At 45.1% G+C, this 21,783-nt stretch overlaps 1 protein-coding gene across 9 annotated transcripts in view; it reads left to right on the top strand.

The window, feature by feature from the left end:
* BICD1 (bicaudal D homolog 1 (Drosophila)) overlaps nt 1–21,783 on the top strand; it is a 143,162-nt gene that overhangs the window by 72,636 nt on the left and 48,743 nt on the right. For all 9 annotated transcript variants that reach the window (XR_001146288.1, XR_001146289.1, XM_012735291.1 and 6 more), the window contains exons 3-4: nt 18,534–18,686; nt 21,324–21,749. Coding sequence is in view for 7 of the 9 variants with exons in the window: in XM_012735291.1 (XP_012590745.1) it covers nt 18,534–18,686; nt 21,324–21,749 (579 nt within the window). In the remaining 2 variants the exon portion in view is untranslated. The remainder of the gene's footprint in view (nt 1–18,533; nt 18,687–21,323; nt 21,750–21,783) is intronic.

Below are 21,783 nucleotides of genomic sequence, written 5' to 3'. Positions count from 1 at the left end.
CCACCAGGGAGGGCCCAAGTTCTTTAATTTTTAAAAGGTGATTAATTTTTTTATCACCATTTAAAAACAATAAACAAGGAAAGGCAGCCTACCTTGAAAAATCGCAGAATTGGTGTGGGGTTGGTTTCACACACACCAGGTATTACACACCTCTGGTTGACGCATGTCACGTGTGCGTGATTTCATTCTTTGACCTCCCATTCTTCCATTACTTGTGCTCGCATTATATGGTGCACATACTATCCACTGCAGCCGTGTATGTGGATTTCATCTTCCTTTACTGCCTTCTCCCTCCCTCTTGCAATTCTCCTTCCCTCTCTTTCCCCCTCCTGTCTTGGGAATACAGTCAAATACCAGCTTCTTGGAACTGGAGAATAAAGATCTTATATTCTTGGAACATAAGACTAGAGATCTGTGCATAATCCATTTTATACACATTGATTCTTGGACTAAAAATAGCTGGCTTCAGTTTCAAACTTTCTCTCCCCAGGCTCAGCTCGGCTGCAGGCAGGCTGGGAAGGTGGCGTTAGTGCACAGTCAGCGTTTCTCAGGGTGCTTACTGGGCAACTTGAGTCTTTTTTCACATTTTGACCTCTATTTCCAGAGAACATCCTGGTTGACAGGTCTAGCCTGATGAAGAGTCTGTTCAGGCATTTCATTCTCCCAAGAGAATCTGTAGCTTAATCTAACAATCAAGGCTATCTGAATCTACTCAAAACTTAATTTCTTGAAGGTTATAGAAAACTTAGACTTGGGCAAAGCAGAGAGAGCAAATTAATGCACAAGCTTAGTGATTGGATGGATTTTGATATCTCCTGAATTATACTTTTTTTAAATTTTTTAAATTTTTAAATTTTTTTAAGGATTTATTTATTTATTTGTACAGAACTTGGGTACAGGTCAGAGATGCAGAGGGTGAGAGGATTCAACAGAGAGAGAGTGGGGAGCACAACAGGAAGATCGAGGAAGTACACTGCTGAGGGGAGCAGCGGGCGGGCCAGGAGAGGTCTGCCGCACCATGTGGTCACCTCCGGGGCAGGCGGGAATCAAACTCATGTGGAAGTGGTTTAAGTTTCTTTGTGCTATGCTTTAACCCGCTGTGCCACCAGGGAGGGCCCTGAATTACATTTTTTAATGCTTGGTCAACAAAGGCATGTTTTTAAAACCCTGTAGACTGAATCAATGAATCATACTCATAAACCCAAACTTTAGCTTTTCAGATGTGATCACTTGCTTAACCCTCACCACTCGCTCAGTCATATTAAAAGTATCTGAGGGGCTCTCCCTGGTGGTGCAACAGGTTAAAGCACTGCTTTATGAAGCTCTCCGAAGCCACTGCAGCATGAATTCAATCCCCAGCCAGGGAGCTGACCCACGTGGTATGGCAGACCACTTCTGACCTGCCCGCTGCTCCCCTAGGCAGTGTGTCTCAGTGGATCTGCCTGTTCTGTTCCCTATTCTGCCTCTGGTGAATCCTCTCACCCACCACACCTCTGGCCTGTACCCCAGTTCTGTAAGCATAAATAAATAAAAAAGTATTTGAGAACATGGTTCTCTGATGGTGTGTAGGCTTCAACAAAAGAATCGCACAAGTAGCAGAACCCGAAGTAACATCTCCCCACAGCGATCACGTGCATGAGAGGAGCCTGGACTCAGAGTGCACTCCCTGGGGTTCTGGCTCACAAGACCCCCGCAGTTGTTTGTGGACGTGCATAGTTCATAAACTGCTGATAGCTTGGCAGTGTTTCTACGACACGCAGGAGAGTCTGTGCAGGGGTGGAGACTGACACCGTGACCCCAAGGAGGCTGACAGACCTTTCCCGAAGGGTGGGCCTCTTTGCTAGAATGAATACACTGATGGGCCCTGGGGATAAGCTGGGCCTAGAGGAGAAAAGGCTGCTGGACTCCTCTCTTGGGCAGTGCTTGCCTGGGGATTGTTGCTTGACAATCCTGATTTCAGGACCGTCTCCTCAAGGAGCCTTTTCCAAGGCATTTTTTCCTTATTGCCGCAGTATTAAACTCTGAGGAATAAGATTTTGTAGGGCAGGGATGAGCTGGGGAGACTTAAGAGCCATTGTGGTAGCTGGGTATGTTTTCACTTTTCCCATTTCCAACCCCCCAGGGCCGAGTTAATTTTCTGTGCAGTAGCAAAATACTGTGTCTGTGATGGCTTCACACCACACAGCATCTGCCCACAACCTGGCCCTATGTTCTGTGGTTCTGGAAGCAAAGCTTGACTGGCTGAGGTTAGGGCATGGGCAGGACACAGGCCTTCTTGGGGGCACAAAGGGTGTCCCCCTCCTCTTCAGCTAACCCCCCAATGTTCACTGGCCTGCAGCTCCTCCCCCTGCTCCCAGCCATCATCTGTGTCTCTGTCCTCTTGGGTCAGCACTTCCTCTCTGTCCCTCCTACAGGAAGGCTGTGCTTACCCTCTGGGCCCACCCAGGGATCCTGGAGCCTCTCCCCACCTCACAATGCCAGCCTTAACCTCATCTGCAGCATCCCTGGTACCTCAGAGGTGCCATTCGTATGTCCCGGGATAGACCCCTGGTGTCTGGAGCCACCTGTCAGCCTTCCACAGATTCCTGCCCCCCAGGGAAATGCATGCTCTACACCACTAAGAAAGAAAGAAAGAAGAAAAGATTATAAATACATAACTTGTATATAAGTTATGTTAACCTGGTTGGTGGACTTGCCCTTCATGTGCAGAGATGTCTAGAATTAATAGGGTTGGAAGGATAACTTGGGACCAGCAGGTCACATGCTTGCCAGTCTTTTTCTTTGCATTGCCCTGTCAGCCCCAGGGGCCCCGAGTCACCCCTGGCTGATGGAGTTTTTTACCCAACTCTTCCTATGATGGGCAAACATACCATGATGCTTCAGACTCAGAGAAATGTTACTGAGTTGGCAAATGCTGTTGCCGTGTCTGCAATGGGCTGCGATTTTCAAGGCCCCGGGAGAAGAAAAATGGATATTCTGTGCTGTGTGCCTGTGTACTGCAAAATTTCAGTCCTTCAAAAAGGACTGTTCATTAGGTACCTACTGTGTGCCCATGGGGGGAATCCCAGCATGTGAAGGCAGTGGTTGCCTTTTCTGGACTGTTCTGGGGTAGAAAATGAACGTAGCATCAGTGCTGGATGGACTTTTCTGCCAACTGCACCTGTACTGTTCCAGCTTCTTTGTTCATAATAAGGGCATCCTGGATGTCCTTGGACTCAGCGGGTTCTCTGCCCACACTCCATGAGTGGTGCTCATCTGAGTAAATGGTCAGGACTGCAGGCACTGAATTCCACAGGGATCTTCGGGAATTTGTGCAAGCTTCTTGCTCTGCTCCACCTTCTTCTAGAGACAGATTTTCCCTGACCACTCCCCCAAATCGCAGGCTAAAGCAGTTAGATTTGGCCTCAGTCTCAGACAGATAGAATCTGTGAGTCTTCATCTTTTTTTTTTTTTAAGCTGGGTTGTCAGGAAATTTTAATCAGAGCCCAGCAATATATCCTTTCATGTTGGGTAGAACAGATGCATGGAAGAAAAATCATACTAAGTATATCTCTTACAAGTTTATTAAAGAAAGCATTGCAATGTCTGGTTTGGATGCTTTGGATTTCACTGTTAGAGCTAAGTGCAGAGCTAAGTGCATTCATCCCCATGTTGGCCAGTGTTTAAGAACAGTTCTGCACACATACGCTGAGGATCCTTAGGCAAGTGAGTCGATATTTTATCTCTTAAAATTGATAGGGATTCCTATCAGTCCGAACTCCTGGGGTTGTTGTGAGATGAAAGGAATTCTTACTACTTCTGAATAGTCTCCTACTAGAGAACAGTACAAGTGCAGTGGAACTACTGAATAGTATCCCAGAGGTAAAACTGTTGGGTCAGATGGTACAAGTCTTAAAAACATCATGGACAAAGCTACATTGCTTTCCTAAAGGATCAAAATGATTTACATGCCCTTCAGAGTAATAGCAAAGAATTCCTACTTTACTGAGTACTGACAGGTATTAAGCTTTATTACTGACCTAGGTGACTTATTTGATTGGTGACTAGGGGCATTTCAGTATTAATTTGTAAGGCCACTGGTAATAGTGACAAGTTCGTCTTGCCCATCAGTATGTCCTAGCATGGAGCTTGGCTACAAAGAATAAATGGGTGATTGAGAAATTTGCCACATTCATTAATTTATTGACAGAACAGTTTGCTTTGCTTTGGGTTTGTTTCTATTGCAGCAGCTTTTGTTCTTCTTGTTGTCTGTGTCCTAGAATATAGGTTGCCCTTCTTCCCCCGTAGAGCAGTTTGGAAGACAGGTTTAGGCTCCTTTGTTGTTTGATTTTTATTATTTCTTCTAGAAGTAGCTTTAGGAAATCACTAGTTCAACTGTCCACAGGTAAGAAGACTCATTCTTTATTGACTGTTCTGGATTAAAATCATTGCATATATATTCTGTAAAATGAAGTGGTTTCAGCCAATAGATGCTGCAAACATCAGCACTAGGGTTGCTTTGCATTTGGACAGAGAGCTAATCATGCCGACTGGCAGAAGGCTCTGAGTGTTTCTGTGAAGCGTTGCTCACTCTGACAAGGAGCTTTTCAGGGACCCTGACCCTGGCTTCTCCAGCTCTCCCTGCCTTATGCAAATGAGTCTGGTGGATCAAGTCACCTGACACCTGCTGTGCGTGGTACCCAGAGGTACCCAGAACCTGTCACGCTCCGTAGCCCTCAGCTGGCTCCTCAGAAGCAGTGGTCAGAGAGGTGACCTTCAGCTGCCTTCTTGTTCTCCACCTGTCAGAGAGGTGTGCAGGGCCCAGCTCCAGGAAATGCAGCCTGCTGCTCCTGCAATGGAGAGTGAGCCTCTAAGATCCGCTGATTTTCCTTAAAGTAGAAGTGAAAGTACATTGTTGGCTCACAGTCTTATCTACCCTGGGCCATTTCCCTGGAGCATCCAGCTCAGTTATGCTGGCACACAGGCATCCCAGTGCGTGGTCCTAATAGCTGTATCATGTTCATGCCATGGTCTTACTTCCCAAGGATGTTTGCTGCTGCTTTTTTGCATTTTCTAAAATTTCTTGCTTTATTATTTTTTAATTAAAATTTTTTATTGGTGTGACACTTAAATATGGTGTAATAACGGTCTGTAAGTCTCAGATGTGCAGCATTGGAAATCAACAGGCTTTGCAGGGTGCTTCACAGGCTCAAGTCCATGCAAGATGGCTTTGCAGCCTTGTCTGCTGGAGCAGGGAAGGCTCCTTTCCAGAACATTTTACTGTGTGTTCACAAGGAGAAGATGCAATCCGTATAAACCACTAGGGACACAGATCCAGTGCTTTCATTATTGTTGCCCTGTGATATTAAAGGTGACTAGCTGGAGAATATTGTGCCACTTACTGAGCATGCTTATTGTTTTGAGTTCATGTGAAGAGACAGTGATGAGAAAGGCAATTATGACAGATTTACTGAAAATCTGGGTGAAAAGTGAAGCATTGGCTTTATGTTTAATATTCCTTGCTTTTTTTCCACTAAATTGTATGTTTTGTAGAACTGCACTCTTTAAAAAACTACGTGTTATTCATATAGATATACTGACAGAATGTCACATGATGATGGACAGTTGGTTTATTTCAAGCTTTTATTTTTATAAACTATACTTTGGAGAATGTCTTACTAATTTGTGTTTGTATGTGATGGCACTTATATCCATGGGGTAAGTTGTTCATGGTATAATTTTCAGGTCAAGCAAGACATATGTTTACACAGTGCATATTTCTTTCTAAATTTCCAAAAGACTTCAACAGTTAACCCCTTCCACTCGTGACTAAAAGTTCAGGTTCGTTCACACACACATGAATGGTAAATACTGATAGGGGTGGGTGTTATTTTTGTAATCTTTTCAACTTTACAAGTACTATAAATTGACAAAAGAAGCCTGCTTCTCTTATTTGTATTAGTCACTGTAGATTCAGTGGTCATCCAAACTGTAGCATTTTGTTGAGTCCCTAAATCTCTTCAGAGACTGTGCTTGGGTATAAAGAAGCATGATCATACCAAATGTTAGTGAAGGTGGGGGCCAGTAGGAATGCTGAACCACTGAGAAGGGGCATGGAATTTGGTGAGGACATCTTGAAAACCTGTTAGACCTTATCTATTCTAATAAAGCTAAGGCTATGTAGACCCCAGGATTGAATAATGAAATGCTAGGTCCATACTTTAGACAATGTTGCATATTTGAGTGAGGAGGATTGTACAGTAGAGTCTGCAATAGTGAAAACTGAAGACATTCAAATGTCCACTTATAGTGAATGAATAAATCATCATATAGCCATACAGTTTATGCAGTTTACACAGGTGGTTGCATTTTATCTGTTCTCAATCCATGTCTTGTATGACTAGTTCTCACCTTATTTTTCCACCCTGTTGTCAGTTGACATTCAGATTGTTTGAGTTACTTGGTTCTTCAGGAAAGGTTGCTGTGAAGGTCCTTGTTCATGTGATTTGGAGTATGTATGCGCATTATTGGTAGTGACATGCCCTGGAGTGAAATTCTGCACTGGTGCCTGTTTGGCTTTAGCAGAGTCTGACAGTTTTCCCAAGTGGTTGTCCAAGTTTCTGGCTCAGTATACAAGTATTTGGTGATGTCACGTCTTTACCAATACTGGGTACTTTCTGTCTTTTTCATTTTAGCTACTCTAGTTCTATTGGGCCATAGAGCCTTTTCCTGGTGACAGTAAAATTGAGGACCTTTGAATGTTGTCTCTTGGCCATTTGATGTGCTCTTATGCTAAAACATGATATTTGTTAATAAAAGGAGTACTGGAGACTTTACTAATAAGCTTGGTGATGAACCATCTGTGTAGGTCATTATATCAGTGAATTGAGGCTCTACACAGGCCAATCCCTGATACCTTAGAATGTCACTTTATTTAGAATCAGGCTCTTTGCTGATATAAGGAAGATCTTGAGATGAGATCAACTTGCATCAGAATGGGCACTATATCCAATCACAGAAGTCCCTATAAAGACAAGGAGAACTACAAATATGGGAAGAAAGAGCTGCAAAGACAGGGGATTAGAGCTCACCCCCTCAAGCTCAGGATTACCAGGGGCCCCACAATTGAAGAGAAAAGGAAGGGGGTTTCCCTTCCTTGGACCCTTCAGGGATCCATCAGCACTCAGCACCTGGGTGGCATGCTCTGCTCTGTGAGAGAATAAATTCTGTTGTTGAAAGCACCAAGCCTGTGGCCTCTCACAACAGCAGCTCTGGGAAACTCAGGTAGACCCATTCTGCTCCAAAGAATATTCATTTCTCAATTGATGAACATTTTTAAGTATGAAAAATATTCTGGGAAAGAAAACATTTTTCAGTGATAAGTAAATTAAAAAAAAACTTGCTAATGAATTATTTGTAACACATTCTGGTCTCATTTCTCACTTGGCAGTACAGGGATCCTAATGTTAGTTAATTCCTGTGCAGATAGTTTTGAGAATCATGATGTATTTTTTTTCCTGCATGTGGTAGATGGATGTTTTCCAATATTAATCCATAAAAATCATTTTGATCTTCATCATGTGGAGACTATAAATTCTTCAACTAGGGGTTGTTCTATACATATTTAAATTTTACTTTCCAACAGTGTTGTCGTGTGGTAGTACCTCATGGACTCTGTGGGTCAGCCCACTTTATACACCACGTTGTAATGTTTAATAGCAGTTCTTCTGGAGTCTGATCGCAAGACTTAAATCCTGGCTCTGCTACTTACAGAATGTATCATTAAGCAACAAGGCCCTCTGTACCTCAGTGTACTAGTCTATAACACTGGGAAATAATACCTACCTCAGGATTTAGTTGTGAGAATTAAATGATATACATTGCATATAAAACCCTGAACAGGATTCACTAAGTGTTACATGTTATTACCTTTTAAGCTTACCTCTCTTAAATAAAGTCTTAGGGACAGAGGCAGTTGTTATAATGCCCAAATCTACAGATTTCTTGCATATTTTATCCTTTTATGGAGTATTTAATGAACTAATAAAAGATATGAAACAATAGTTATATACGTATAGTACCTTCTTCATAAAAGTTCAAGAACATTCCAGAATTGATAGAATTCTAACATTTGCTACAATAAAATAGTTTTCAGAAACCAAATAGATTTAAAAGTGGCCTAAGAACTGCAAAGATATTTCAGAGGAGAAAAGAAAAGGAAATGACGCACATGAAATTATCCATTCCTGTTAGCTCCAGTGGCAGAGGCCTGCTACCCGAGTCTTGGTGATGGCAGCATCCTGAATGGCGTTTTGCCAGAATGAGCACCTGCAGCTTGGCACATGGGTTACACACTCCTCCAGACATAGGCTTCTACCAACGGTGGGTGCAGGACTCCCAGCCACCCCCACCAGGGCACTGTGAGATCGTCATTAGTGAGGACCTAGCGCCTTTTGTCCAACATGGTGTCTTTGGTCATTGTGGGCCACTTTGTTTGAAAAGGAGGTTATGCGGGACCCCCATACCCATTCAGACAGGACCTTAGCAATTCTTATTGTACCGGCTTGTAATTGCTTTTTTCACTTTGCAACTTTCTTTTATTTACAACATCAACTTTTGAAAAATTAGTCAAATTACCAGCACAATCAACTAGGCAGTGTTGCTTTACAAAAAGAGAGAAAGTTCAACATGTCCCTTACTGTAGAGACCTTTACTGTAGAGAACACACAGCTTAGTTTTATTCAGAGCAAGGAAAATGGTCACTTCTGCCCAGACGAGGTCTGGAACCTTCATGAAAGTTCACCTGCAGCGAGCATGATATTCTGCTCAGACATCCCATTGACTGCTGCCTTCTCCACTGTTGGTCTAATGAACAGAGCGGAGAACAGAGCAGAGACAGTCCTCACAGAGGTACAGTGGCAGGCTCAGCCCTTCTCTCCCTACCACTGGTCCTCTTTGGGGACCTGAGCTTCCTCCTTGGCGACACCATTTTTTATATTGAAGGTCTAGGGAGTTGCCCAGGAGTTCTGCCCTTGGGTGGACTGATGATCTCATAACATCTAGCAAACTTTTGATGTCTAGGTAGTTTGCCATAAGAAGTTCAAAGTATTCCTAGGTTAAGTTCTGGAAATTGCTGGTCTCACAGAGGGGTAGCACCTGCTGCTTCTCTCAGTTCTCCTTATTTTCAGGAGGGGCAGGGTTATCCTGGTGGGTGCACCGCAGAATGACATTCTTCAGTGCCGCTGCCTTAACATGTGACACAGGAGCTGGGTCATCATCTCCTGCATCTTCCTTTCCCAGACCTTCCAACATAGTCTTGGGGGTCATGGGTGTTTGGTGATGCCCACATTAACTTCAGCCTTTCTCTGTCTCTGTCAGAAGTCTGCAGCTTCTTTGAGGCATGGTTTCCAGTCTCAAGACATGGCCAGCCAGAGGCTGATGACAGTAAGTGGCATCTGCAAGGAGAGGAAGAGAAAGGCAGAGTAAGCCACTCTCAGAGTTTGTTTTACCTAGACTGTCTTCTAGACATCTGGGTTCCAGTGTAGATACGCAATGTATATTGTTACTTATGTAAATAAATTGCATAAATTACTCATTGATTAGATCTGTCATAAGGCATCTCAGTCCAAGAAATCCAGCCAGTGTGTAGAAGAACTGGGATGCAGGCCAGAGGTATGGGAGGTGAGAGGACTCCTTAGAGATAGAGTGGGGAGCAGAACAGGCAGATCTACTGAAATCCATTGCTGAGGGAAGCAGCAAGTGAGGCAGGAGAGAGTGTGCTGCACCATATGGGTCAACTCCCTGGCCAGGGATTGAACTGAGGCTGTAGCAGTGATAGTGCTAAGACTCAACACCTAGGCCACCAGGGAGGCCCAAAAGCCAGCCACTCTTGTTGTTAGTCATCCTTCCCTCCACCCCTGGCACTTACAACAGTGCACAGCACTCAGTGAATGATTGCAGAAGGAATAAATGCAAAGCTTGAGTATTTGTTGTAAGGTGTGAAAAGTACTATGCCTAGTTAGAAGTCTTTTCACTTATATCATTAATTCTGTTTGGATGAATAGAAGTGTTGAATTTTAATGTAGTTAAATTGATCTGTCTTTTCCTCTATGGCAAGCCTCCTTTTATCTCTGTGAAAAATCCTCTGCTTCAAAGCCTGCTGCTAAATATATTCTCCTAAATATTCCACTAGCGCATCATTTCACCCCAACCTGTGTTAACATCTCCGTTGCTTACTGGGCTTTACTGTACGTGTGGGTCTATTTCTGCCAGGCAGTTGATGTCATTGAATAGCAGGCGATCAGGTGAGCAGGGGCATTGGTTTTCTGGATGAGCTTAAGCTGCTGTGAGTTGCTGTTCTCCTCTGGAGCAGTGGTAGATACAACATTTGGTGTATACCAGGCCGGGTTGTTAAAAATGCCAGATGTTGCTGGCATTTCTCATTCCAGAGGTCCAGGGTGTGGATTCAAAATCTGCATTTTTAAGATTTTCCTGTGTTGTAGAAGCTACAAGTTCTGAGACCAGACTTTGAGGCCCATGTGCCTTTGTAATGGGTCCATGGTTCATATTCCTGTCATCTCTCTTTTTCTCTCTAAAGTTAATGTCATCAGATTTAAGTAGCAGCATGTATTAATAATAAACATCCCATTAGAAAGGCAAATTTATTTAAACATAATATTGGAAATAGGCACATAAATATGTAATATTTTGTACTTAAGTGTTGCTGTGATTTTAAAAAGGAGTATAAAGAGGAATGCTGCCCTTCCAGACTTTGACAGCAGGAGTTTTTTTTTTTTTTTACTCTGAGTTATTTTGTTAGGCTGTGGGAACTGACTGGATATTTCTCTTCAGACCTAATTACTCTATAGAGAGTATCAAGTAAGTTAGCAGGCTGTTCTTCATACATAAAATGGCTTTTATACTAGTCTATACTTAGAAGTTTCTAATTTTATTTTACCCAGAAAGAAATACATTATTAAGAAAATATTTCTGCAAAGGTAAATATTTAATGCATATTTTTAAACATAGAAGAACTGGGGTGTAGGCCAGAGGTGCAGGGGGTGAGAGGATTCACCAGAGACAGTGGGGAACAGAACAGGATCTACTGAAAATACACAGCTGAGGGGAGCAGCGGGTGGCTATGTGGGTCAGCTCCCTGGTTGAGGATTGCACTCTGGGCTTAGTGTGATAGTGCCAAGACTTAACCCCTCGGCCACCAGGGAGGCCCTGTTTTATGATTTCTAACAGTTTTGTCAGCATTTGAAATTATTCCGGTTTATAACACTTTGAATTGCCTCATGGTATCATTATCAATCTGACCACATCATTAGCAATAGATACTAAAATTAAGGATGCTGACTTTCTAAATGCTGTTTGATTTTATGTGTGCTTAGTTGACTTATTTTAGGCCACCCAACGCTTAGACCCTGGGCAGATGCTAATTTACAATTTCGATTGATCCAGAGTATCATTATTTATATTTATGTTCTGAATTCATTGATGGAAGAGGTTAAAATAAAGGTTAACACGGCATTCTAATATATGAACAGCAATACAATTATTTATTTTCCAAAGCTGAATGTAATTGATACTATATGTCAGAGCTGATTCTCTACAAAAAGCTGTCTGACTTTCTGAAAAATTCTTATTTTGAAAGCCTGTCAGTCTAATTGTTTCTGGGAAATATGAGCTTTACTGGAAAGAATGAAAGCTTGATAGAGGTGGAGTCAATAGCGAGGTGCTGCCAGAGAATGAAAGAGAATCAAAGAGCTCGCATATACTTTGATTAGTTAGATTGGACATATTTTATGTGACTGTTTAACTCACTGAAATGTTCAGTAGGTGATGCAAGAGGTGAAAATCAGGAATCTTTGGTAAAACTATAGTAAGATTTAAAAAATGGGAAACTCCACGGAATACTCCTATGACAGGCTTCCCTCCCTCACCCCAACTTTCTAGACTCCCATGCCTGAGTCTGCCTGTTTGGTATATCCCTGGTGTCCGTCCGTGACTTGGGTGCACAGCCCAAACGTGGACGTCTCTGCTGGTCTTTTGGAGGTATACATGTCACCCTGGGTGGTCATGAAAAAGAAGGGCGTTCCTGGGCCAGTGCAGCCGTTAGGGGCCATCTTACGGGTCTTGGCTCATCAGGTCTTGGTTGGAGACCAGCAGACACTACCAGCTCTGCACCAGGAGTGTGGGTGGGCCTCTTGCAGAGTGGGTGTGGCTGGGTGGGGCATGGCCAGGGTGGAGATATGGAATGGTGAGAGTCACTGGTTAGGGCATGGCAGGGGTGTGGCTAGAGTGGGGCGTGGTGTTGTGGGTGTGGCCAGGGTGGAGTAGCCGGTGTGGGGGCGTGACGGGGGGGGGGTTGATGGGGGGTGTGGGAGCATGTCCTGGTCTCCAGGCCATGAGGTCGTGGATAGTGGGGGGAGGGGGGGTACTCGTTATCTAAGTTTCCCTTTTCCGCTTAGAGGATTATTACAGTGGTTGTATAACCAGGGCAGCTTGTTAGTCACAGTTATGAGAAGATGCTATCAGAAATCAGAACCGTATGCAGTCATTCATTGTGGTGCTTGGCATGTTTGAATTCAGAAACAAGAAAGAAAAAGAAAGTAACTTAAGCAAAAGGTAACGAGATACTGGTTTCCTGATGTCAGGGTTGATTATAGAAAATATTAATAGATTCCAGAACTGAACATCTGTAAAAACGCAATCTGACGTTGAGTCAGCTTGTTGGGGTCACAACGCTATGCTTTTATTGATAAGAAATAACTGGCAGCCCATTGAGTGAACTTTAAATGATCCCTTTACCTTGTGAAAGGCAGTGTGGTGGTTCTGGGTCTGCTCAGAGCTGGCTGGATGCGGCACAGTGCCGGACCTTGCTGACTTGGAGAAGCAGCAGCCTTTCTGCAGGGCTGGGGAAGCAGATGCCTACCAGCGAGAGCTGAATCTTACCTGGTTCCATATCAGAAAGGTCCATATAAGCAGGAGGAAAGTAGATGAATGGATGAGGTGGGAGAGAATGGGCTCCCTCGTCCCAGGGGGTGAGAGCTTCAAGGTTCAAAGCTTGTTTTGGAGATGGTGAAAATGCTCTAAAATTGGTTGTGGTTACGGTCACACACTCCCTGACTGTATTAAAAACAGGTGAACTGTGTGCTTCAAATGAGTGAACTGTAAGTACATAAAATGCACTCAAGTTAAAAACACAAGAAGCTGACCCATAAAATACATGTGACATACAAATGAGATGCAGTGTAAATGTGTGTTATACTGTTTTTATTTAGAATATCATCCGCATTCTTTGATGTCCTTTTAGATAGGTAAAAGAAGGGAGAAACTGTAAATCAGGACATATGAGAACCAGTCATCTATTATTTACAGTGTGTCATTTCATGTATTTCATGTATAGAGTGTGTCATGTATTTCATGGAAAAGGCACATTTGATGTTACTGTCGAGGTTTTGCTTGTGATGGCTGTTTGAAAGGAGGCATTGAAATGTGAGCTGGCTGTCAGATGGACCTGTCAGCAGCCTCTAATGGAGTGGCATCCCCAGGGATAGGCCATCTCCCTCCAATTCAATCTCTCATACTTAACCCTTTGTAGCTTCACTCTACTGAGAATCGAGGTGTGTGCAGGTGGAATATTAAAGCCAGACATTTGGTTGGGTTGCCTTGGGGGAGCGAGGATGCAGAAACGGGGCTCAATGCATATCTGGAAGCCCTCAGCACTTACAGGCTGAGCAGAGAGGAGGAGCGTGAGGCAGAGGTCCAGAGAGTGGGGTGTCTGGGAAGCCAGTAGGGGAGTGTTTCAAGGAGGAGGGTGTGGTAGTGCTGTGGGAGTTGTGGAGGTAGAACAGGTATGGCCCTCCCTGGCTAGTGTCACAGGACAGGGTGACCCATGGGGTACCTGGGGAGAACAGGAGCGAAGAGAGGGCTGTCATGACTGTCGGCATGGAAATAAGGATGTAGGGTTCGTTTTGAGACAGTTTGCTCTCTTTAAACTGTGCACAGCATATTGGAAGAAACTAATGGAAATAGAAGCCACATAGCCCTTTCCCCCTGCAGGTGAAATAAGGCAAGATTTGTGAGGCAGGGAAGCAGAGACCGACTAGCTTGTTAGTAAGCCCCTTGATGAAGACACACCCTGTCCACAGGCAGTGGACAAGGCCAGCTGGGATTGGATAGATGTAGAACTTTCTAGGGTTTTAGAACAATCACTTATACTAGGCACCATCAAGCTTACACTCATCACATCAAGGCCTTAGGTCACCCCTCTTTAAGGGACAGAAAGGGAGATAACACAGGGGAGTAAGTGGCCTTGGATGTGGCTCATGATGAAAGTGGACATTGAAATGAGAGCTTGAGTGTGAGGCAGGGGGAGTTTCCCTGCATCCTGGTGTTACTCTGCCCCCCACTTCTTCACCATTATCACTCATCAGTGAGAGAGTCCTGCTTGTTCTGGCTGAGGGGGGGGTCCCTGACCTTTCCCTCTTCCACCCCCTCCTTACTTTTCCTCACCTGGAGCTGTCAGAGCAGCCACCTCCCTTGCTCTCTGAGGCCCTTTCATCCCCACCACCTGCTGTCCTTGGTCACTTGTCAAACCTCAACCCTGCTCATGTGGCTGCTTTGCTGGAAAGACTGATGGCTTGCCCCAGTTCCCATATCAGTCTTGATAGAACTTTCTAGGGTTTTAGACCAATCGCTTACACCAGGCACCATCCTCATCACATCAAGGCCTTAGGTCACCCCCCTTCAAGGGACAGAAAGGAAGGCAGAGACTCCCTGTGTAAGTTCCAAGTACACGGAATGACACTATTTCTGAAGCTGCAGCCTAGTTCATAAAGTTTCCAAACTCTGAAAATATTTTGTTTCCTATCTTTTAGGTTAACAGCACTAGGCTGAAATTTAACATTTGATTGCATTAAATAACAACAAGCTTAGACATGGGCAGAACATAGTTAGCTGTTTCCCTGAAATTTTCCAGATTTGTCTCCATTCCTTTGAATCTCTCTTTCGGTGTTCCTGCTTTGCTGGTGCCCGAAGGAAATGCTGCATGTTATCATGTGGTGTTTGAGCCCTGACCTCAACACGTATCTGGCTGTTTTTGTTCAGAAGTGTGCCTCTGGCTGGGAAATATGTCCTCTGTACCCTTTACTTAGCTCTATTTATCCTTCCAGGTTCTGCTCACCTGTAACTTCCTTCATAAAACTTCCCTGATTCCCCCAGCAGAATTGGGGCTCAGCCCTCAATGTGAACCTTTGTGACAGCATGACCCACTGTTCCAATCAGTTGTCTATGTGTCAGGCTTCCCTGCTTCACTCTATGTTCTATCCTTAAGTGCTCTTGGTGTTTATTAGATCTCCACTTCACAAAGGGGTAACTGGAATGCCTATCACCCTCCTCACTCATGCTATCGTTAAGATCTCACGTGACAAATGAAATAAGTAATAAAACATGGACATACCTCTGTGTCCATCAGAAGATGAATAGATAAGCCAATGTGGTTTATTATATACCTGCAGTAGAATATTATTCAGCCACGAAAAGGACATTCTGGCATCTATTACCATGTGGATTAATCTAGAGGACATCATGTGAGATGAAATTAACCAGCCACAAAAACACAAATACTGACTGATTCCTCTTCTACAAAGTACTTAGAGGACTCAAATTCATTGAGACAGAAAATAGAATGATGGTTGATGGCGGGGAAGCAGGGGCTGGATAGGAAGTTATTGTGTAATTGATACGGAATTTCACTTTCACAAGAAGATATGTTCTAAAGCTGCACAGTAGTGATTGGCACCCAAGATCATGATGTATTTAATGACCATTGAACTGTGTTAGAATGGTAAATGTGATGTTTTTTCTTACCACAATTAAATGGGGAGGAGTCTTTTATGTGACTACAAAATTAATTTACAGGACTTGGAACTATATAACTGATGGCATTATAGGTTTTTACACTTTACTCTTTGGTGATTAGTGTCTCTGTTTATATTTTCTTCCTTCCTGCTAATAGCAGAGGGAATTTATTATTCTTTTGTGGTGATTGGGATCAAGCCCTGGAAGGCTACTCTGCTCGGGCACAGCACAGAAGGGGAGCAGAGTTCCCCTGAAAGGCTTGGGAAATCGCTGTCCCCTGAGCAGATGCTGGGCTCTGGCTTTGGGGGCTGAAGCCTTCCCTCCTGCTGTGCCACTTTCTCCTCTTTCATCTTCATTTTTCTTGCTCTCACTATTCTCCATGGACCTTTAGTAGAGTTTATCCCCTCTTCTCCCAGGAAGGAAAAAAAAATTGCAGGATATGAGCGTGTGATGGTGATGGTGGTACAGAGAACAAATAGCTTTTACGTTCATTATAGAAGCAAAGAGCATTGCGCCTAACACATAATCTTTGACGGTTCAAACAGCAGGGTCTGTAGCAAGTAAATAAATACAGTTTTCTCTCTCTGCTTTGTGTCTGCTTTGCTGTCAGGAATTTGTCACCTTCTTTAGGCTCCCAGCCCAGTTCTTGCTTCTTCTTCCTGATGATTGGGAGTTTTCACAAGTTATGTCAGGAGCTTTTTGTTAGTTGTCAGTGATGATATATAGCTCAGCCCTGGCCTTAAGTCTCAGCTCATATTCATTGTCTTACTAACTATAAGATTTTGTGGTTAATTCTCAGTGCAAGGGTGCAGGCTTGTGGTCATTGTATTGTGTACATTGTATATTACATTGTATATATTCACATTTTATACAGCCTCTTATTTCTCTTCTGTTTTTTTTTTAAGATTTATTTATTTATGCATACAGTACTGGGTGGGGTACAGGCCAGAGGTGCAAGGGCAGTGACAGGATTCACCAAAGACAGAGTGGGGAGCAGAACAGGCAGATGGGGAAGTACACTGCTGAGGGGAGCAGCGGGCGAGACAGGAGAGGTCTGCGGCGCCATGTGGTCACTTCTGGGCAAGGGATTGAACTTGCACCTAAGCACCCATGGCCAGCTTCACAGTGCTGCTCTTTAACCCACTGCGCACCAGGGAGGGTCCCAGCCTCTTATTTCTTAACATTTTCCTCTATAATTTTATACGAGTGACTAGCATCCAGTTTACCAGGATTCCTTCTCTGTCCCTATAAAAAAGAAAAACTAGGGCCCTCCCTGGTGGTGGAATGGGTTAAAGCACAGCACTAAGAAGCTAAAGCCAATTCAGCATGAGTTCGATCCCTGCCCGCCCCGGAGGTGACCCACATGGCGTGGCAGACCTCTCCTGACCTGCCTGCTGCTCCCCTCAGCATTGTTCTTCGTCAGTTGGCCTGTTCTGCTCCCCACTCTGTCTCTGGTGAATCCTCTCACCGGCCCTGCATCTCTGGCCTGTTCTCAGGTTCTGTATGCATAAATAAATAAATCATAAAAAAAAATAACCTGTATTTCACACTTATTCAAAGGTAGATCATCCAAAAAATAGAAAAATATTACAGTAAGTAATAATTGTACTTATGAGTCATAACAGTCATGGTATTTTATTGTATACTAGGTATACAGTAATTACAACAATATCATTACCACAGCACATACAGTAATTAATAGCAACTGGGAACAGCAATTGCAACGGAATCATATTTCTGCAAAATTAGGCAGTTTAATAAAGTGTTATTATTTGGCTTTGTAGCCAGACTCCTCTGCTGTTCATCCTACAGTTACTGCTCAACCTGTGAGCCTAATCTGCCCAAGGAACTAATCTGCCCGAGTGTTTCCGGAAGCCGCTAAGCCTGGGCAATCAAGAGGCGGGAAACAAGTCTAGTGCTTTCAGAAAAATACAGCTTTTATTCCACACACTTGCCCCACCCCACCCCCCAAAGAAAGAAAAACACACAAGACAAAAAGCTAGCACGTTGCAATAATATTCAAGTCTTGTGGTAACCATTTTTACTCCTGTTCTGTTTCCCCATGGCTCTCTGGGCTCACAGGTGCCAGGTGTCAGCCCACCGGCCAGAGCAGCACTGGGTCCCAGGGGCAGCTTGGGGGGTGGACGGGAGTTGGCCGATCTCTGCGGCGTTGGGCGGGTCCCATTCTCACAGCTGCATCTGTGCTGAGTGTGGCCTCTCCTGCCTGCAGTGACACTTGGGCTAGGACCTCACACAAGTCCAAGCCAGGAAACTGCTAGCCTCGTGGGCAGGCAGCTGTGGGTGGGTAGTTTCATCTCTAGTTACATCTCTATTTTCATGAATTTTCAGGCTGCAGTTTTGCATTTTCTTTCATTTATTTGTGCAGAACATGGCCCTGCAGCTTCCTTCCCCTGCTGCCCTGCAGGTCCAGATTTGCCTGTAAACGCAGAGTTATATTCTGCCTCCATGAAAATATACTTGAGAATGACTTTTAGATGTAGAATTGCTATGCCACGTGTACGTACTTTTGAGTGTTTGATTGATTCCACCAAGCTGATGTTCCAGAAAGGGGAGGGTACTGATTTGCACTCTAGGAGGTGTTTCCGTTCTTATTCTTAATTGCCAAGATTTCCTCTCTCCTTCCCGGAACCTAGGAAAGGGGATGACACTCTGCTCTCTGGTTTCAGAACAACGAGATGGGGGAGCTCCAGAGAATACGGATGAAAGATGAAATCCGAGAGTACAAGTTCCGAGAGGCCCGGCTGCTGCAGGACTACACAGAGCTGGAGGAGGAGAACATCACGTTGCAGAAGCTGGTGTCCACGTTAAAACAGAACCAGGTGTGTTCGCGGGGCAGGCTGGGGGTGGGGGGCATGTCTTCCCAACACGAGGCTTAAAATGTCTCTTTCCTTCTCAGAGGGAAACTGAAACTGACTTTCACCTCCCAACAGCGTTCCTGTGCTGAATTTCCCACCCCTACTATCCCAGCTGACATTCAGAAGGGAAACCTGGGCATAATGTAATTGGCCATCACACTTTATGAGATAAGAATTTTAGATCATGCTTTAGCTCTCTGTTTATTTTTCAGAAGCCCGAGGTATGGTAGTCTAATGAACTGGACAGCTCATTAGCCTGGGTCTGGGTCCCTAAGCTTGCTTTTGTGCCAGATTAAGGTCTCCAGTGACCACTCCCCCCTTCCTTTCCTGCCTACCTCTTTCCCTGTCACTTCTCCCTCCCCATCCTTCTATCTTACTCTCTCTCCCTTGGCCCTCACCTCCTCTTCTATCCTTACCCCTTTTTTTCTCTCCTTCACCTCCTTCCTTTCCTCCTCCACCAGTAATTTGCTCTCAAATAATTCAGGGAGAGGGATTATGACATACAAATCAATATGAACAAAATTATAGCAGAAGAACATGCCTGACTGATTTTTTTCAGCTGTCACCTGCCTAAAGAGATTGCATGTGTACATTAAATGTGTGTGTGTGTGTGTGTGAGAGAGAGAGAGAGAGAGAGAGAGAGATGGGGGGGTGTTATATAATAGCTTAATTACTTAATTTTCCTGATTGGGTTGCACTGTGGTTTATTATAGTTATGGGTAATGGCATTCTTGAATCTGCTGTTTTAGAAGAGTTCGCTTATGAATACATTCATCGAGTAGCTGAGCCAAGGTGAGCTCAGCGTTCGAGGTCCTTTCAAGGTGCATCCTCATTCACAAGCTGGATTCTGGTAGACACTCTACAGCCTCTCGGGCAGTGAATTAGCTGCCTGCAGGCCTTGAGGGGAGTGGGAGAGGCTCAGGGCTCCCCACAGTCCCTGGACACAGAGGCCAGCCCAGCTGCTTCCTCCTTCCACTCTTCTCCAGTTCAGTCTGTACCTGGAACCATCATCCCCTTTGCTAGACATGGGCTCAGCGAGGGAAGACAGTCCAGCTACTGACAAATCGCTGTTTGATTTCTGACCACTGCCCTCCCTGCAGTTCCATACCGGGAAGGACAGGCGCTGGCTGCCTGCCTCTCTACTGCTCCCTGCTGAGCTGGCTCCATACCTGCCAGACATCCAGGTCTGCAGGTGCCAGGTCACTGGGCTCACCGTGGAGTACAATGGAAGAGTTTCTTAGGTATGTGCAGTAAAACTCACTGAAATTTGGTGGTCGTCCATTTGCTGATAGAGAACGGGGCAGACTCAAAGTGACCAACTTGGAGCACAGATCCGCGGCGGCAGCCCTCCTCCTGAGGCCTGCTCTGCGGCCCCACCCTGTGTGTGGCAGCCTGCCTCTCCCTGGAGGCCAGCCATGGCTGGTGCTGGGTCCCCAGAGCTACCGGGGACCATGGGGCTAGTCACGGAGTGGATGGGCTTGCTGGCGGGCTGTGTTCTTGGGCTTCACCCTGCCTCCTGCTCTCACTGAAACTCAAGAATTTAATGCTTTAGTAGAAGCTTGAAAAAAACAAAGGTGAGCCTCCTTATCACAAGCTAGACCCTGGTGCAGACACTTTATGGCTTCTCAGTGGAGTAGCTCTTTGACTTACTTCCTAGGTGCAGTAAGGTAGTTCTGCCAGTCATGTTTCCGGCTGTGTCCTCGCACTTGGGCACCCTGTGGCCACCCAGACCAGGACACCCTGGCTTTCCCTTTCCCAACTGTTGGCTTCCACTTACAGGACTTTACATCTGTTGGAAGTTCTTCTAGGTAAAGAAGTGAAGGGTAATACTTCAAATACAAATTCCCTGGGATAGTGATGACGAGGCTGGCCCAAAGGCCCCAGATGGGCTGAATGTGGCTTGTCTTGCATTCTCCTGGGCTCCCATTCCTCTGTCAGCTGGTGTTCACTAAACAGCCCTGCAGAACTCTCGGTTCAGAGAATTAGGAGAGTCTTTCTGAGGTTCCACTTTCTCTTCACCATTTATTATTTTTTATTGTTGTATAATACTTACTTACTCCTTGTATAATTTCTACATGTTGTTTCTTTCGTGTGGCACAAAACAGGGCCTGGTCCATAAAAGGTATTAAATAAATACTTGGAAGAATGAATAAATATCCTCTTTTTCTCCCTGTTTCTTTAAAGTCACACTTTGACTCAGTGAGGAAACTGAAATGAGTTGCCTCAGTTAACCCGGGTTTGTTTTGTGTGTGTGAGTGTGTGTGTGAGTGTGTGTACAACTGGGATGGGGAGGGGGGTTGAGAGGATTCGCCAGAGACAGAGTGGGGAGCAGAACAGGTGGATTGACAGAAATCCACTGCTGAGGGGAGCAGTGGGTGGGACAGGAGAGGTCTGCTGTGCCATGTGGGTCAGCTCCCTGGCGGGGAATTGAATTCAGGGCTTAGCAGTGACAGCCTGAATGAGAGAATTAACCCCTAGGCCATCAGGGAGGCCCCCAGTGCGCTAACTTTTTAGATGACCAGGTCCACTGGAGCGTCCCGTGGCAGTTTTCTAAGACCCACGTTTTAGTTTTTCGCGTCTTCTCTCTCCTGTCTAATACAGGTGGAATATGAAGGCCTGAAGCACGAGATCAAGCGCTTCGAGGAGGAGACGGCGTTGCTCAACAGCCAGCTGGAAGACGCGCTGCGGCTGAAGGAGATTGCGGAGCACCAGCTGGAGGAGGCCCTGGAGACGCTGAAGAACGAGCGGGAGCAGAAGAACAGCCTGCGCAAGGAGCTGTCGCAGTACATCACGCTCAGCGACAGCCACCTGGGGCTCTCGGTGGACGGGCTCAAGTTCCCCGAGGATGGCGCCGAGCCCAACAACGACGACAAGATGAACGGGCACTTGCACGCGCCCCTGGTGAAGCTGGGCGGGGACTTCCGTGCGCCCCCGCTGCGGCGTGGCGAGGCCTTGCACCCGGCCTCGGACCTCTTCAGCGAGCTCAACATCTCGGAAATCCAGAAGCTGAAGCAGCAGCTCATGCAGGTAAGGACCCCTGGGAGGCGAGGGTGGGATTTAC

The sequence above is a fragment of the Condylura cristata genome, unplaced genomic scaffold (assembly GCF_000260355.1).
Source record: "Condylura cristata isolate star-nosed mole 26May11 unplaced genomic scaffold, ConCri1.0 scaffold00004, whole genome shotgun sequence".
NCBI classification, from domain to species: domain Eukaryota; kingdom Metazoa; phylum Chordata; class Mammalia; order Eulipotyphla; family Talpidae; genus Condylura; species Condylura cristata.
This window is presented reverse-complemented; position numbering and strand designations above follow the sequence as displayed.